Source organism: Choloepus didactylus, chromosome 9, assembly GCF_015220235.1.
Source record: "Choloepus didactylus isolate mChoDid1 chromosome 9, mChoDid1.pri, whole genome shotgun sequence".
NCBI lineage: Eukaryota > Metazoa > Chordata > Mammalia > Pilosa > Megalonychidae > Choloepus > Choloepus didactylus.
This window is the reverse complement of record NC_051315.1, coordinates 126,847,630-126,864,034: the sequence shown is the minus strand read 5'-3', so window position 1 is coordinate 126,864,034 and position 16,405 is coordinate 126,847,630. Positions and strand designations below refer to the sequence as shown.

The window sequence follows — 16,405 nt, the reverse complement described above, 5'->3', positions numbered from 1 at the left end:
GTGAATTGTTGGACGTTATGGCCAAATTGCTTTCCCAAATGCCTATTCATTTGCACTTCCTCCGGCAATGTAAGAGTTACCATTTCCCGACATTGCTGCTGGCAGGGGGCCGTTGCCCTCTGAGGACTGAGTCGGTGGGTGTGGTGGGTGTGAAACGAGTTGGGCTGCAGTTTGCTCTCTACGGATGACGCGAGGGTGAGCATCACTTCCTGCGTGCGCTGGCCTCTCAAGGGGCCTCCTCAAACAGCCATTGGTTGTTCTTTGCCTGTTTCTTATTGAGCTGGGGATATCCTGGCATCAGTCCAACTTATGAATCCAGCCTTACATAAATTGAAAACAATTCTCCCATCTAGATGATTGGTCATTTAACTTGATGGTATTTTAGTGTTCAGAAGTTACATTTTAGTAATATGGTCAGATCTCCCCTCCCATCAGAATCAGAAATCTCAATTTTTTTTTTTTTTAATTTTTGCTTTTCAAGTTTAGGTCTCTGAACCCTCTGGAAATGTTTTGCATGAGCATGACAGAAAGCAGAGGCCTAATTTTACCAAGGTATAGCTCTTTTCCCATTATGTTTATTGAACGGCACATCCATTCCTGGCTGCATCAGTGGTGGTCAAGCATTTTTATCAGCAAGACTCTTCATCGCTTGGAAGAAAATATAACTTCATTATCTGTTTCATGGTGCCACAAAACTATGTGAAAACCCTTGTTCAGAGAAGCTTTAACATGGGATTGTTTGACTGGACTGCTCAGCAAATTTGGAATGTGGGAAATTCGGAATGTGGGAAAAATTTAGAAGTCCCATATTTAGGAAATCTTTCCCCGCCCCTCCTCACTTCCCCGCTACATGTTTCCTGGACATGGGACTGATCTCTCCTTTTGACCCAGATTTTGTCCCAGGCCTCGCTGGGTTCCCAGCACAGCCGTACAAACGTGGGTTTTGTAAATTAGGGCCTCTGTGGTGAGGGTGGGTTTGGCATAAATATCACCTCTTCTGTGAGACCTGGATTATCTCCCAGCAAAGGGATACTCCTGCTCTGCTGCTATGGCCCATCCGCTCTGGCTGCAACCCTCCTCCTGCCCAAGGTGCCCCAGGATTGGTTGGGTGTGAGCCTGCCTTCCCTTTGGGGTGAGGGCCCGGGGGGAGAAATGGCCCACAGCTCAGCCTTCCCTCTTGGCACAGGGCCTGGCAGTGGAACCCCCCTGCCCCCACCACGCATGTGAAACTGAGCTGCATGTGATTGGGGCTGTCTGGTGTGTGCTCACTTTGGGGAAAAGCAAGAATGAAGTAGCCCTGTATGGGGGTGGGAAGCTTCCCCTTTGCCCCTGGCTGGCACTGGGATGTTGTCACCTTACAGTGGAGTCGCAACTCCAGATGGCAGTGAGATTTAGTGTACGGAAGGAAAGAAGTATACGGTATTGTTTTAGAACAATGCTTTTCTTATAAACTACATTAAAAAATGGTTTGCATTGCTCCGGTAGGATTTGGCACTCTCAGAGGGCAGTTTATGCTTTACTTTTGGACCTTCTAGGAAGTTCCTTCAGGTGAAGCCAAAAGTGAGTGCTGACTACAGTTATCCAAGACTTTGAGAGTCTCCAGGGCTGCTCTCCGGACCCCAGGATCTGAGTCCAGCTGTAGCTCCTGGAGAGCTGAGGGAGCACAAAAAGGAAAGGATCAGGACCCTCCGAGGGTCGAGGCCACACACCTTCAACCCTGTCCCGTGTGTGCTGATTAAGGCCGGGGAAGGCCTGGCATTCGGGAAGGAGCTCACATGTGGCATGGCCTTGTAATCTGCTGGATTTGAAATCAGGAGTGTGAGGGAGCGATCCTCATGTGCGCATCAGAGCTCTGGGAGCTTGTGTTTACTGCTCACAGGGACGGGAAGGGCACCCAGGGCACCTAGTTGCCATGTGCATCTGCTGAAGGCATCAGGGTGGAGGCATTTCCCAAATATTCATGGATCGGGGGAGACATGGAAGCCACAGGGAAGGAAATGGACTCCACCCCATCCACTAGTTGCCTTCCTGGAGAGCCCTCCACAGGGTTCACCACCCTCTGCGTCGTCCTTGCCTCCTCCTCTGTCCCCCACCACGACACAGGGTCAGCTGGCACTTCCCTTGGAGCAGTTTCGCTAAGCTTAGACACACCAAGGGGAGTCTGAGGTGTGGACTTGAAATATAGTCGAATGTCCACTACTTACAGTTCCGTAATGCCGGCAGGTCCAGCTGCTTCAGGTAACATGCCGACATCTGCTTCATGATAATCCCTAAAGGGGCAGCCAGAGAAAGGCTCACCCTGCAAGCCAGATGTGCGGGCAGCCGTTCCTGGTCCCTCCCTGCGGAAGACCTGGCTTCACCTCAGAGAGACCCGCTGGGCCACAGCCGGCAGGGAGAAGCCCGGCTCACAAGCAGGGTGGTGTGAGCTCTGGAGGCAGAAGGCAAATCTGAACGCTCCTCCCTACCTGCCCCCAGGCCACCTCCCCACTCCAGGTCCTGGCTCCCTCGTTGGAGTAAATGACTCAGGTTTGGCCTGAATCGGGAGAAGGCTGGCCACTCACCTGCCAAGTTGCAGGCGGCAATTCGAATCCTTGACAAGTTACTTCTCACATAGGTGATTGTTTCTAGCAAGAAGTCTTGGAGAACAGCAGGCTTTTTCTGAGTCTGCAAAAAGTAAATGACCCTCTCAACCTTGGAGATGAGATCCTGGAAATTACCGTTCTTTAGCTTTCCCATCTGTCTTAACGCAGCTGTCCCGGAAGTCAAGCAGCCTAGCCCAGCCACGGGGTCCAGAGAGGGCAAGTGCCTGTCCCAGCGTCACACAGCACATTAGCAGCTGGGCCACTGGAGGACCTATCGGCCCCTTTTACATTCCCATCTGGTCACAGAGGGGAGATTTCATTTGTCCAGACCCGCAGTGCCCAATACAGCTGCCACTGGCCATGTGTGGCTCTTGGGCACCTGAAATGTGGCTGGGTTTTGAAGGTAGTGCCCTCCAGAAATGTGTGAATGTCACATTATTAATTCTATATATTGATTACACATTGAGATGATATGTTTTTGGATATATTAGGTTAAATAAAATGTGAAAGTTTCACCTGTTTTCACCTGATGTTGCTACTAGACAACTTAAAAATGGATGTGTGGTGTGGAAGGCACTGACACGTCATGTCTGAACAGCCACAGGTTAGCAGTCTGCACCCTGGTGTTCCCGAGCCCAGGCCCCCGCGGCCACACGGCTTCCTCACCAGGATGGAGCACATGGTGTTCTGGAAAGCCGTCATCTCCTCGGCGCTGGCTGCACTCCGCGCACAGGAGCCCTCGAGGGCCTTCCAGCCCCAGAAGTGCAGACACTGAAACATGGTGGCCGTGCATGCCTGGGAGGGACGGAACAGCAAGAGGGGACCCTGGAGGAGCCTCACGTGCCCAGGAGGCCCACGGTGCCCACATGTGGGGTTACAACCCTGCCCGGGGCCTGCCCTCGGGAGCCTGGGGTCTAGGGCCGGCCCCACCTCTTCCCTATCCTCTGTGCCCACCCTGTACCCTGCAGTCCCTGGGCTCCCTGGCAGCCAGGCCACGGGAGGCAGCGAGTGGGTGGGGGCTACTCACGGCCTAGGAGTGGGAGCAACATACACTGTGACCGCCCCCGCACTCCCCGTACCCTCTGCAGCCCCTTTGTCAGGCCTCCCAAGCACCCTTGCTGAGGAGGCCCATCTGTTCCTTCCCAGAAACTCCACTTCACAGGATCATTTGGAGAGAACGAGTGAACGCTGAACTGCTGACAGGGTGGTGAGGATACCACAGAGTGAGGAAGAGGGACCCCTCAGAGAAATGCTTCATGCTCGGGGTCTCTGTCCACGAGGGCCCCGGGTAGTGCCCGTCCCTGTGAGGGCCCCTCAGATGCCCCCCGTGATGAGCCTTTAGCCTCATGGCCATGGCAGCAAGGGGACTTGTCTGGTGGCCCAGAATTGGGAACTAACGCCCAAGTTGAAAATGGGCCACATATACCCCTCCTTTGGAACCAGAAGCATCCCCAGCGCTTACTAGGAGGAGGCAGAACGGTCCCTAATCTCAGCCGCCTCCCCACAAGTCACGAGTTACGTTCCAGCCGGCGGAGGAGGGAGGTGAAGGTCAGTGGCCTTGTAGAGAGCGGGGTGCTGGGGCTGAGAGGTTCCCTCACACACACCTGCCCCCCAGCCAGCTAGTGTCAGCCCAAGAAGGAGGTGCGGGGCTCTCCCTTCCCACCCCAAAGTCACGAGCTGGGGCTTGGAGAGGGGGAGAAATGGTGGGGTCTCGGCCAAACCAGGCACCCCGTGGCCACTCTTAGCAGCCCCTAGCCCAAGCCTTCCTTGCAGGGGGAGATGACAAGCAGGTTTTAAACCGGACTGAGTCATAACACCCAAAGTGACCTGCAAGTTACCACATCTGAGAGCACAGGAGACGGGTGTGGGGCAGAGGCCTTCCACAGGCTGTGGCTGAAGGAGAAGCCACGGGCCCTGTATCTGCCCCCACACACTCTGCCTAAGGAGCTGCTTTGCGGGCCGGCCCTCTCCCTCTGGAATGGCCTGTCCCAGCCTGAGGTGACGGCGTGGGCAGGAAAAGCCCACAGCTAGTTGAGCGGCAAACCCAAAAAGTGTTTTCCTTTCGGGATGGCAGGCCCCGGACTTGGGGACACAAAGAAAAGTGGGTGTCTTACTGCGGCTGCATCAGAACAGGGGTCCTCGCAGTGCAGCAGGAGGGGGACCCAGGCTTTCCTCACTTCCACTTTGAAGAAATGCTTCTTTGCTATCCAGACCACCTTCGCCAGCTTCCCGAAGAGGACGAAGGCTTTTGAACGCAGCAGCTCGCTCTCCTGCGGCCAGGATGAACGAACGAGGCCTGAAATCCAGGAAGCCAGAAGCCCAAGCAAGCCCTGGTCTCCTCGTGGGCCATTTTAAACGCCTCCGCCCCGGTGGCGCCTCCTGAACCGTTCGACCCGTCACCCTCAAGGGGATGGGTGGGACCCAGGCACCGGGACCCTCTTCCCTGGCTGCCGGCTTATGCCAGGTCTGAACCCAGACCCCTGCCTGGCAGAAAGGTGCGGCACCCTGGGGGGGGGGGGGTCACCAAGCACTCCTGGGCTGCAAGGAGGGAAAGGGTCCCAGGAGCACTCAGCTTCCCAGCTAGTGATTCTCTGCAACTTAGAACAAGACTTTATTTATTTACAAGATCCCGTCAGCCAGTCAATATGTCAGTCCCAAGAGGGACCCATGGCTTTCTGCCCCAGAAAACTTCCTTTCTTTCGGGGACAACAAGTGCTCCCTCACTCTTAGGGCAAACGTTCGAAGAGGCTCTGGACTGTACTCACATTGTCGAAGAAAGCCCTGCACCGCTCGGAGATGGGGTTGAAGGAGGACCCCACGTCGCCTTCTCGGAGCTCCGCCAGGATTTTGGTCAGGGCCGCCATGCCCTCGGAGACGACGCTGGTGCTCGTGGACTCCCTGAGGGAGCACAGGCATCTCTCCAGCAAGAGCTTCCGATACCGCTTCACCTGGAGGGGCCGAGCGAGCCTTCAGCCCACCCTGGACTTCAGTGGGCACGGCCCCTCCACGCCATCCAGCTCCCCCGGGCCCTGCAGCTGCCGCGACCCACCCCGCTCAGCAGGAGGGCGTGCCCGGGCTCGGCGCGGCACCTGCTTTGGGGCGCCGAGGGCCATGTTGCCCAGGGCCCGCAGGGACAGCACCCTCACGGCCTCGGCCTCGTGGTCCACGCCCTTGTCCAGCATCAACACCGCTGGCTTCAGCAGCTTCTCCTGGTACAGAATCGGGTTGCTCATCAACTGGAAAGGAGAACTTTCTAGAATTATCCCCAGTGGAAGCCCACCTCTCGGCAACGGGGTGGGACATGGATTCAACCAAGGCAGAGAATGGACTCTGTGTGAGCAGGAAGAGAGGGCTCTGAGCACAGGCCAGCACCCAACCTCCTGGGGCCAACCCTTGGCTCCCCCACCCACCTAGCAAGTCTCTTAACCTCTCAGTGCCTCAGTTTCTTCAACTGTAAAATGGGGATTTAGTAAGTAAATATGTGAAACATGCTAGATGAGTGCAACCGACATCGAAACACTCATTCATTCATCATTCATTACTTCAGTTAACAGAACTGAGCAGCTACTGTATGCAAGAGCCTTGCAGAACCGCAAAAGAAGCACGGCTTTCATTTATCTGGAATGCAGAGAATCGCCATTGGCCTAACTCCCACAATGCAGGGACCTCAGGCCAAGGCGGGCCCGCCTGTCATGTGTGTTGAATTATGGCCCCAGTTTAGATGTGTTCTTGGTCTTGAGCCATATCCCTGTGGGTGTGAGCCCACTGTACAGGACCTTTTCAAGATGTTCTTTTTTAGCTAAGCGTGGCCCACTGAATCAGCGTGGGTCTTCATCCTATTACTGGGGCCTTATAAAGAGTCATGTGGAGGAGCCAGAAGCAGGAAGTCAGAGGGAACCCAGAGGAGAAAGGAGAGGACTTCACCAGGTGACCGGACAGCCAAGAAACCCAAGGATTGCCGACCAACCCCGAGAAGCAGCAGGGCCTCCAGCCTCTGAAACCCTGAGCCAATGATTCCTGTTGTTAAGCCAACCCATTGTGTGGCATTTCTCTTAGCAGCCTGGAAACTAAGACCTAAAGAAAGCTAAACACCAAATTGGTGACTCCAGGGACAGGAGGAAAGAAAGAAGCATGTCCACTGAGTGTCTCCTCTCATCCGGTTCCTTAAACCCCACTAGGTACCGTTGCCCTCACCTCCCAAGTGCTTTCTCTGCTCCTGCCTTGCTCTCCCCCCAGCCCTCCACCGTCACCAACACCAGCTTCCTGCAGCACTGCCATTCATCTACACGTTTACTGAGCATCTATTTAGGGCCAGGCCTAGCAGTGAACAAAACTGATCACATCCTATTTTAAACACCCTTCAGGATAAAGTCCCAGCTGCTTAGTGTGCATTTAAAGATTATTTATAATCTGGCCCTGTCTACTTCAGAAACATTTCAGTAACTTCTTCCTTAAAAGCTGAAACTAAAATTTGTTACAAGTAACACTTAGGTGACATTCAGTGAGTGTGTACCACATGGACAGGCTGTGGGTGCCACCCTTGATGGACATCATCTCTTGTAATCCACACGGAGATCCGACAGAGAAGATGCTGCTACCCTGGGGTTAGCGGGTGCAGGTGCTGAAGCACAGGGAGTTACTAACTTGTCCACAGCTGCCTGGCTGCTGAGCAGAAGAGCTGGGGTATCTCCCCCCACCCCGCTCAGGCCCCCTAGTTCCAACCCCCGGTTCTTGGCCTCTGCTGTACTGCGCTCAACCACTCAACAGAGCTGCCAATCCAGACACATCAAAGGAGACGCGTCCCTGGGCGAGGCAACAGGGAGCCTCTGCTCCCAGCCAGTGCTGAGGGTCTACCCCACAGGCCTGTCACTGGTCTAGCCTGAGAGAGCTCGTGAAGCGTCCCAGGAGGGTGGGCGCCATGCCAGGGCGAGCAGAGAATGGCCCGCTGCTTGTCTCAGTGCAGCCTCCGAGCCGAGGACTGTTCTCGTGTTTCTAAATGGTTGGGAGGAGAATCTAAAGAAGAATCATATTTTGTGCCACATGAAAAGGGTTTGAGATGTAAACATGAGTGTCTGTCACTGAGGTTTCCCTGGACATGGGTACGGCCATCGGTTTACAAATTGTCTGTGGCTGCTGTGACAGAGACCCTGGGGCCAGCAAAATCGAAAATATTTACTCTCTGGCCCGCTTCAGGACACGTTTGCTGACCCCTGCCCCAGGCCGCTGTTTGGGTCCCTTGGCGTGCTGACAGCCTGCAGCCAATAAACATCTCCTAAGAGTTTCCCAGCCAGACCCCTAAGGATCCATAAGGCTACAGCTGCACAAAAGGGAGGTGGGCCCCAGGCGCCCTGACACCCCCCTGGCCTTCCTGCCCGGCAAAGCCCCCATCAACTGCTCAGACCCTTCCAGGCAAGGCCGTCCCCTGCGCCTCGCTCCCAGATAGTCTGGGGGGGCTCCTGTGGGTGTTGGGGGCACTGACCACAGCACACGTGGTTCCTGCTGGATGCAGAGCACAGGCTGTGTCTCAGCAGCATCCCACACCACAGCACCCAGCCATTAATTACCCATGGGATGAATGAATGAAAGAGTGAATGAGTGAATGGACCAAGGAGGAAAGCTCGCCTGCCCCCCTGACTCAGATGCCATCCCTGAAGAGCCTGAGGGTGGCCTCCACCTCCCCCACCCCAGCCCACCCACCACTCGCCACCAAGGCCTCACTTCCACGCAGACAGCCGTGCTGCTGATGCGGCAGCTGAGGATGTCGGAGGCCATGCCGCGGAGCACCAGCTCGGACAGCCGCTGCCTGGAGCCTTCCACGCTCTGCACACACAGCCTGGAGCGGAGAGACGCAGCCGGGTGGCAGAGGCTTCTGGGGGCTGGTTGGGGTTGTCCCAGAAGTCCCTACTTCCCGTCTCCCTTTTACTAAAGGGGACTAGAGTGAGGGCTGCTTGGGAGCGAGCAGAACCAGGAAACGACTCCCTGTCCCAGCCCTGCTCGAGGCCCTTGTGTGGCCGTAGGAGGTGCCCTCCTCCGCCTGGCCTCACGTCCCCTGGTCTGGAGCCAGAAGGGATTGGAGTAAAAGGCCCCCATTGTTCCGCACGCCGCTGCCAGGCCCGCACCTGAACATGGGTCAGTTGGCAATTCCCCCTGAAATGGGACATTCAGCTATGACCTAGACCGTGCCCTTTGCAGGAGGGCCCCTCAGGAAGTGCCACCCCCACCATGGGAGGCGCAGGGACCACCCACCTGGCAAGCAGGCCCACTCCTTCCAGGAAGGTCGAGCTGTTCTCCAAGAGGCCCCACACGCCCTGCTCCTGCAGAGCGCGCACCAGGCCCTCGCTGCTGACCCTCTGGAACAACAGCTGCATGGACTTGATCGTGATCCTGGGAAGAAGGTGGGGCCAGGTGACGCGGCCGGGCCGGGGGTGCAGATGCTGCTCTCGGGGGGTGGGGGTGCAGGTGGATGCCGCCGCACCGTGCTCCGGGCCTCTCTTCTCTTATCTGAGAAATGGTGCCACTGTGCCTGCTGGGCCCAGTTCAAGGGGCTAAGGGGGTGATCAGGTGAGTGGATCTGCAAAGTCTAAAAACCATGGCATGCTAGAAACATGGCGTGAGTAGGACCACTTCCAGATGCTCATACAAGGAAGGGGCCCCTCTCAGAGTCTAGTGGTTTTTGAGCAGCCAATGGGGGCAGGTCCAGCCCAGGCTGCCCACCAGCACCTGTGCCCCCTCCTGCCACCCACCCACCCTCAAGAGCACCTTTGCAGGTTTATCTCCTCGGGCAGGGTCCCTGTATGAACGAGTCTCCACGTCTTCAGGACAGGGGATGAGGCCTCGGGCCCGTGGCTGCCGCTGAGCTGCAGGAGGAGGGTGTAGATGAGGTCTGGGAAGAGGTCCGGGAGCTTGTCATCCTTGTCCATGGTCTCGATGAGAAGGCGGATGGTGCACAGGGTCTGCAGAGAGAAGGAAGAGCCGGCTGTTGGGGCTCCCAGCCCACCACCCAGAGGAGCCCCAGGGCCCCCGCCCCAAGACTCACCATCAGAGGGTCCACCGCGGCCAGGCGCCAGATGTCCGCCTTGGAGGTGGCATTGACCCTGGGGGTGAACCGTGCCTGCAGCCGGCCCATCAGGCCATGGAGCATCGCCCGGGCGAAGGGCAGGTTCTCGGCCACAGCCAGCCACACCTCGGTCAGGTGGCTAACAAAAACATGGCGGACGGACCGTGGGCCCCTGGCCTGGTGCCCCAGCAGGCCAGAGCCCTTTTGACCTCTCGGCGGCCCCGTGAGCAGGGGCCAAACCACAAGGCTGGATGTCAGGGAGGTGGGGTGTCCCCCCAAGGGCTGCACAATGAGAGCCCAGGTCCTGACTCTATACTCGGCCCCCTTGTTCATGCCCTCTGGCCCAGCTCTGCCCCCAGCCCCCAGTACTTCAGGGACAACCACGGCCCCCTCAGAAAGCCCGGCAGTCCCCACCACACTTGGGGCTTGATGACCCTATAGATACATCCAACATTAGTGCCTGGCAGTAAGGCCTGGTTGAGGCAGCTTGCTTATATCACTTAATCCTCCCAATTAATCTTTGAGGAAGATATTTTTATCTCTGTTTTCTAAAGAAGAGGAAACGAAGGCTTGCCCTTTGAAATGACCTCCCATATTCCCACATCCAAGCCCATTCTGAATGGGAATCGGGATGGTAAGGGCCCAGGATGGTGATCTAATGTGCCCCATGTATTGAGAGGAGGCAACCGAAAGTGTCAAGCCTAACAGGATTAAGCTGAGCAGGTGGGGAGGTGAGTTTGGGGGGCTGAGGGTGCCAGGGGTTCTAGTGGTAGGAATCAAATGGGGAGGTGGGCATAATATGCTTGCTTGGGCCAAGTGTAAAGATGCCACAGGGTTATAAGGAAATAAGAAAGCGGGGACCCCTGTCCTCCAACCACAAGCACTACGTGAGCCTGGAAGAGGGCCCTGGGCTCCAGGCAAGAGCACAGCCCAGCAGACACCAAGATCCTGGCCTTGTGAGACCCCGAGCAGAGGAGCCAGCTCAGCCAGGCCCACACTCCTGACCCACAGAGACGGCACAATGATAAATAGGTGCTGCTTTAAACCACTAGGTTTGTGTGATTTGTTACACTGCATAAGTAACTTTTCCAGATTGGGGGGGACTGAGTGAAAGCCAGTGTGGCACAGCCTCAAGGACGCTAGCCCAGGTGGGGCAGCAGTGGCAGGACCACCCGGCACGGGTCTCTGCAGAGCTGTGCCGAGAGCAACTGACCCTCACTGAGTCAAATACTCTGCACTGCTATCCCACTTGGACCTGCTGCAGAGCTGCCTTTCCAGAAAGCAGCTACACTGCGGCAGCTCCATCATGGGGACGTGCCTGCATTTTGTGCCACTCAGACCTGGGGCTCTTCATCTGAGGCCCGTGTCTGGAGACTTTTCTCTGCTCACAGCATCTTAACATGACCTCAGCATCCTCTCTCTCCACTATCAGCCACAAGACTTCTCACTGCTCCTCGGTCTCGGCTGCCCTGGGGGATGACTGCCCACCCGTCTAGGCTCTTGCCCAGGTGAGTTCTGGGGACCAACTCAAACACACTCCCCCAATTGGAGGAGCTCCTGCCCAGCTGCCTGTGTGATGCTGTGACAGATAACCAGAAGCTGGGCACTGTTTGTGGGTAATGCCCTGAAAGAGGGAAGGGATTCTCAGCTTTACTTGAGGCTGCCTAGTGGGCTTTGGGTTTTACCGTTTTGTCAGTTGGGGACTTGGACAAGTTATTTCCCCGCTGAGGGTAATGTTTTGAGAGGAACGGGACAGACTGGCTTCTCCCAGGGAGTGCTGGGCCTGGGAAGCCACATCCCGTGTAAACAAGGGGGTGGCGTGTCCTGGCGAAACCTGAACTCAGAGGGCGTCAGGAGCTCTGGTCTCCAAGTGGAAAGGAAGGGCTGCCGTGGGGAGAGGCACTGGGCTCCAGGGACCCCCCCCAGAGGGGACAACCAGGACAGTTTGAGGCACTGTGGCATCCAGATTTCAGTGTGCTACAAGGAGCTGGGGAAGTCGGGGCTCCGGGTCAGTCTCACTGGAGGCCGAGGGCCTCCGACAGGGGACGGGTTGATGGGGTTGCGACTCTCCTGGGCCAGACGAGGCCCCCTTCAAGGGCCCAATCTTGTGGAATGTGTCCGTGGGGACACCCACCTCTCCATGGGCAGGGGCTGCCTCAGCAGCACCGTGAGCACCGTCTCCTGGTGGTGATGTGCCAGCAGGAGGATGCCCTCGATGAGAAGGCGCCGCACCTCCAGGTTAGCCACCACCTGCAGGTGGGTCAGGACGGCACCCAGGATCTCCGCCACCTGGAGAGGGGGCAGGGGTCACCAGAGGCCAGCCTGGGCACCATCGGCCGCCTGACCACCCCACTGCACACAGCCCTCCTCGGGGACTCCTGGTCCCCCAGACACTGGGGCACCCTCTCTAACTGACCCTCTGGTCTCTTCCTGGAACAAACTCATTTTATTTGTTTTCGGGTGGAAGTGGGGCCCTCTGGGACACAGAACTGTGTGTCTGTGGTCCACTGACCACTGCCCCACCTGGTTACCTTACGAGCTTCCTTCTTGTTCTAGAACTCTACCTCCTTCTCCGCTCTCCGCCCGCAGAGGTCTGGGGGCCTCCACGGCAAGTGCAGGTGGGCCCGTCTGGTCTGGGGCCCCGAGCCTCCCCCACTGTCACCGCAGCTCTGCTACCTTGTCCTCCAGCTCCTTGACCCGCATCCGGAGGAAGGTGCTTATCCAGGTGACGGAGGCCTTGTCATGCTGGAGGTCCACGGCCCCGATGTTCTCACAGAGCTTCTGGATGAGAGAGACCACCTCGTCGCAGTTGAACTCCATGCAAGCTGCCTAGGATGGGAGCAGGCCCATCCTGGGTCAGCAAACCAAGTCCCAAGCCCATCCCGAGCCTGAGGGACACACCCTTCCCCTCCTCTTCAGCCCCAATGCTCCAGGCCATCCTCCCTCCCTCTAAGCACCGCCTCAGGGCCCCGGCCACCTCCCTGGGCCCCCTGCCTGGCCTCAGGCTCTCTAAATCCCCCACTGCTCAGGACACCACTCCTCTACGTGAAAGCCTCCCCAGGGGTCCCCCTGCGGGGTTCATGGCTCCTTAGCCTGATGGCTCAAGGCCTCCAGGTGTGACGCCCACCCACTCATCACCGGCCCCTCCACTCCAACCCCACCGGGGAAGCTTCTCCCCAAGCCTTCCCTGCACCCCACGCCCTCCTGCCCCATCCTGCCAGGTCACCACCCCCTTGCTCCCTGAGGGAGAGAAAGTTCCCAGGACGGCAAAGCTCCCATTGTGTGCCCACAGGCAGAGCGGCCCTTAAATGGCATCTTGGTGGCCTTGAGTCGAACCCAAGGCCTCAGAGGCAGCACCCGGTGGGGAAGACAGGAGGGGCGGCCCTGCACCAGCCAGCCCGCCAGCCCGCGTCACCTTGGCGATGCTGGACGTCGCACAGAAAACGTTCTCCAGGTCCGAGCCCCCCAGGTCCTCCTTGCACCTCGCAAATGCCTTCTCCTTGGAGGCGCCCCAGGGGGAGCAGGTCTGGCTGGCTGTTGGGAGTAAGATTGCAGTCATGAGCAGCAAGGACAGAGGGTGTGGCCATGCGTGGCGGCCCCCCAGCCCGGCGGTCACAGAGCCCTGGCCCCTCTCATGGACCCTCCTGCCTGGCTCTCGGCACCGTGTCCGCACACAGCTCGAACGCCTGCCCTGCTGATGTGCCCCCTGTCGCCAAGCCAGAGACCAGCTCCAAGCGGTCCTCTGAAGGTCATCACAGGCTAGAGCCGGTTCTGGGGTGTCCGTGGGAACTGTGTGCTGACCTCATGCCAGTGGGGACCCCTCAGTGCCCAGCACATCCCCACCAACGAGGAGGCCCTGTCATCCCTCCCTGGCCCAGGGGCCCCCACTCTCGCTCTCTGCCGGTCACCCTGGTTTGTCTGCACACCTGCCTGCAGCATCCGGGGTGTCACGGCCCCTCCCCCCAGGCCTGGGTGTCCCACCGCTCCATACCGTGCAGATCGAGCAGGCTGGAGAGGACCTCGATGGCGGCTATGCGGGTTCTTCTGTGGGGGTCACAGGTGCACGGGACAATGAGGCCGACCAGAGAACCAAACTGCCCCAGCTTCAGGGGGATCTGAGGGCACAGGACACTGCCAAGCTCACATCCCCTGTCCTCTCAACACGCCCAGTGCCTCCCGCGGGCTACAGAGGGTCTGCGAGAGAGGGCGAACCCTGCTCTGGAAACACCTCCTTCTGGACGGGACCCTGATAGCAGATCCCGGGACTCCTTGGCCCGGTCAGGCCTGTGCCCACACCTCGGGTGTCGGGCCCCGTTTCCACCTCCAACGTGCCTTGTTCCTCGACTGAGCTGCAGCTCCACATCTCAGTTTCCTGCTCACGGGCCAGCGACCTTGGCAAGGTACATACCTGCTCCGTCCCTCATTTCCTCACCCATAAAGTAGAGATAATCATGGCACCTCCTCTTTCAGGGAATGTTCAGGTAATTGAATCAGATAACCCAGTGGTGGCCCCTGTACGGTGTCTGGCCTTAAAGTCACTTAGATTTGGAACTGGCCCCTGCCTCATTTCGTTGGTACTCTAGGACTGGGGTCCTGCCCCACTGTAGTGGGGTGAGTGTTGACTCCCCAAAATTCATGAATGTGACCTCATTTGGAAATAGGGTCTTTGAGGGTGTAATGAGTTAACATGAGATCATACTGGATTAGGGTGACACTAAATCCAATGCCTGGTGTCCTTATAGAAGAGACAACACAGGGACACAGACATGCAGAGAGAAGAAGGCACCATGGGAAGACGGAGGCAGAGGCTGGAGGGATGTGTGCCAGGGAGAGATGCTCTCCCAGAGCCATCAGAGGGAGCACAGCCTTCCAGCACCCTGATTCCAGCCTTCCAGCCTTCCAGCCTCCGGAACCGGGAGACAATAGATCTCTGTTGCTTTAAGCCCCCCATTTTGTGGTTGTTGGTTATGGCAGCCCCAGGAAACTAATACACCCACCTGTTTTCAGCTACCCCAAAGCCTGACACCTGCCCTGCACCTCTCAGCCCCATGACACGGATCTTCCCCCCACCAACAGCTGTCCCTGAGGACAAGGCCGTCAGAGTACAGAGCCAGCAGGTGTAGGGAAGGAGGCATCATTAAGCTGTGCCAAACTACTAATCAATAAACACATTCTGTGGCTTCCCAGATTTTCCTGTGTTCATGCTGTCAAGCTTTATATATTTTATAGTTTTGTAGTGATTTATTTTCTCATTCTGAGTAAATATTCACTTTCCTAATCAATGTTGCCTTCCAGATTGTGTGCCCTTTTCCTTAAAGAGGACCCTTTCCACTCTGTGGCTCAGGTTGCACAGATCAGGAACCCACACCTGGGAACCTGCCAAGCCAAGGTCCCTCTCGCTTCCTCCCCACCCCAAGCCTGGAGCTGGCTCATCTCAGGGTCTCCTTTGCCACCCCAAAAGAGGCAGCCTCTTCCCCAGGGACACCTCGTGGGGCAGAACTTGATTTAAACAATGTTCTCTCTTCTTGCCAATGGAGATAGAAATTTCCCCATGCAGCAGGGTGCCCCCAGACTCACACAGACGCCAACACTTTGGACGTAGACTTGCATGAGATGAAGATGGAGGTTCATGGCCTTCTCCCGCTCCCATTCTTTCTCTGACAAGATCCACTTTTCCAGGAGCTGTGTGTAGAGCCCAAGACACAGGAAGGGACATTAAAACCCTGGTACCAGCCCTTCCCTGGCCAGCCTTTGCCCACCTCATCCCTCCCACTCAGAGTCTGACTTTCAATGCTTCCGTATAGTTCTAGACTCTTCTGGTTTCTTCCCAGGACCCACCCACTAAGGGAGACAAAGCTGCGGCAGAGAATGTCCCCGGCATCTTCACCAAGAGGCAATTGGTTGTTGTGTGGGCTTTGCTCCAAATGTAGGCCTACACAGCACAAAGGGCCGGGAGCCCAGTTGGCCCTGCTCTCCAGATCAGTCCAGAGCAAGGAATACTACTGAGGATAAAGAGGTCTGTGTCATCGGGATAGAGGGTCCATTCGTCAAGAAGACACACCACCACTAAATTTCTATGCACCTAATAACAGAGCTTATAATGCACAAAGCAAAAGTGAATAGAACCGAAAGGAGAAATGAACAAATCCACAATTATAGTCAGAGATTTCAACACCTCTCTCTCAAAAATTGATACAACAAGAAGACAGCAGATCATTAAAGGATATAGAAAACATGAACACTGCCAACCAGCTTGATCTAATTGACATTTAGAAACACTCGACTCAACAGCAGCAGAATACTTTTCGAGTGCACATGGGACATTTACCAAGATAGACCATCTCTGGACAACAAAATAAATCTCAATAAATATAAAAGGATTTGAATTCTACTAAGTATGTTCTCAGACCACAAACTTACATCAGAAACTAAAACCAGAAAGATCTCTGGGAAGTCCACAGTATTTGGAAACTTCTAAATGACCCATAGGTCAAGGAAGAAATTAAAAGAGAAATTTAAATATATTTTGAACTGAAGTGAAATAAAATTACAACATAACATACAAAAACTTATGGGGTGCAGCAAAAAAAAAAAAATGTTGGTAGGCTTACACTACTTGATTTCAAGACTTATAATATTACAGTCATAAAGACAGTGTGTCATTGGTATAAAGATAAATACCTCAATGGAGCAGAAAAAAACCAAAGCACACCTGGTAAATTAATCTTGGACAAAGGTGCAAAAGTGCTTCAGTGGAGAAAGGATG

The 16,405-nt window shown here is 56.1% G+C and overlaps 1 protein-coding gene across 5 annotated transcripts in view; it reads right to left on the bottom strand.

The window, feature by feature from the left end:
- The window catches only part of MROH2A (maestro heat like repeat family member 2A), a 61,044-nt gene that overhangs the window by 13,801 nt on the left and 30,838 nt on the right, over window positions 1-16,405 (bottom strand). For 2 of the 5 annotated variants that reach the window (XM_037849618.1, XM_037849621.1), the window contains 16 exons: window positions 15,217-15,321; window positions 13,631-13,754; window positions 13,055-13,173; window positions 12,316-12,468; window positions 11,774-11,928; window positions 9,619-9,778; window positions 9,342-9,535; window positions 8,829-8,966; window positions 8,301-8,415; window positions 5,672-5,818; window positions 5,348-5,530; window positions 4,697-4,852; window positions 3,249-3,377; window positions 2,562-2,664; window positions 2,205-2,270; window positions 133-1,653 (listed from right to left, as the gene is read on the bottom strand). In XM_037849618.1, the coding sequence (XP_037705546.1) occupies window positions 1,532-1,653; window positions 2,205-2,270; window positions 2,562-2,664; window positions 3,249-3,377; window positions 4,697-4,852; window positions 5,348-5,530; window positions 5,672-5,818; window positions 8,301-8,415; window positions 8,829-8,966; window positions 9,342-9,535; window positions 9,619-9,778; window positions 11,774-11,928; window positions 12,316-12,468; window positions 13,055-13,173; window positions 13,631-13,754; window positions 15,217-15,321 (2,169 nt within the window). In that variant the 3' untranslated portion in view covers window positions 133-1,531. Of the gene's footprint in view, window positions 1-132; window positions 1,654-2,204; window positions 2,271-2,561; window positions 2,665-3,248; window positions 3,378-4,696; window positions 4,853-5,347; window positions 5,531-5,671; window positions 5,819-8,300; window positions 8,416-8,828; window positions 8,967-9,341; window positions 9,536-9,618; window positions 9,779-11,773; window positions 11,929-12,315; window positions 12,469-13,054; window positions 13,174-13,630; window positions 13,755-15,216; window positions 15,322-16,405 lie in introns of those variants that run through there. The other 3 variants (XM_037849620.1, XM_037849619.1, XR_005218807.1) reach the window with 3 other exon arrangements.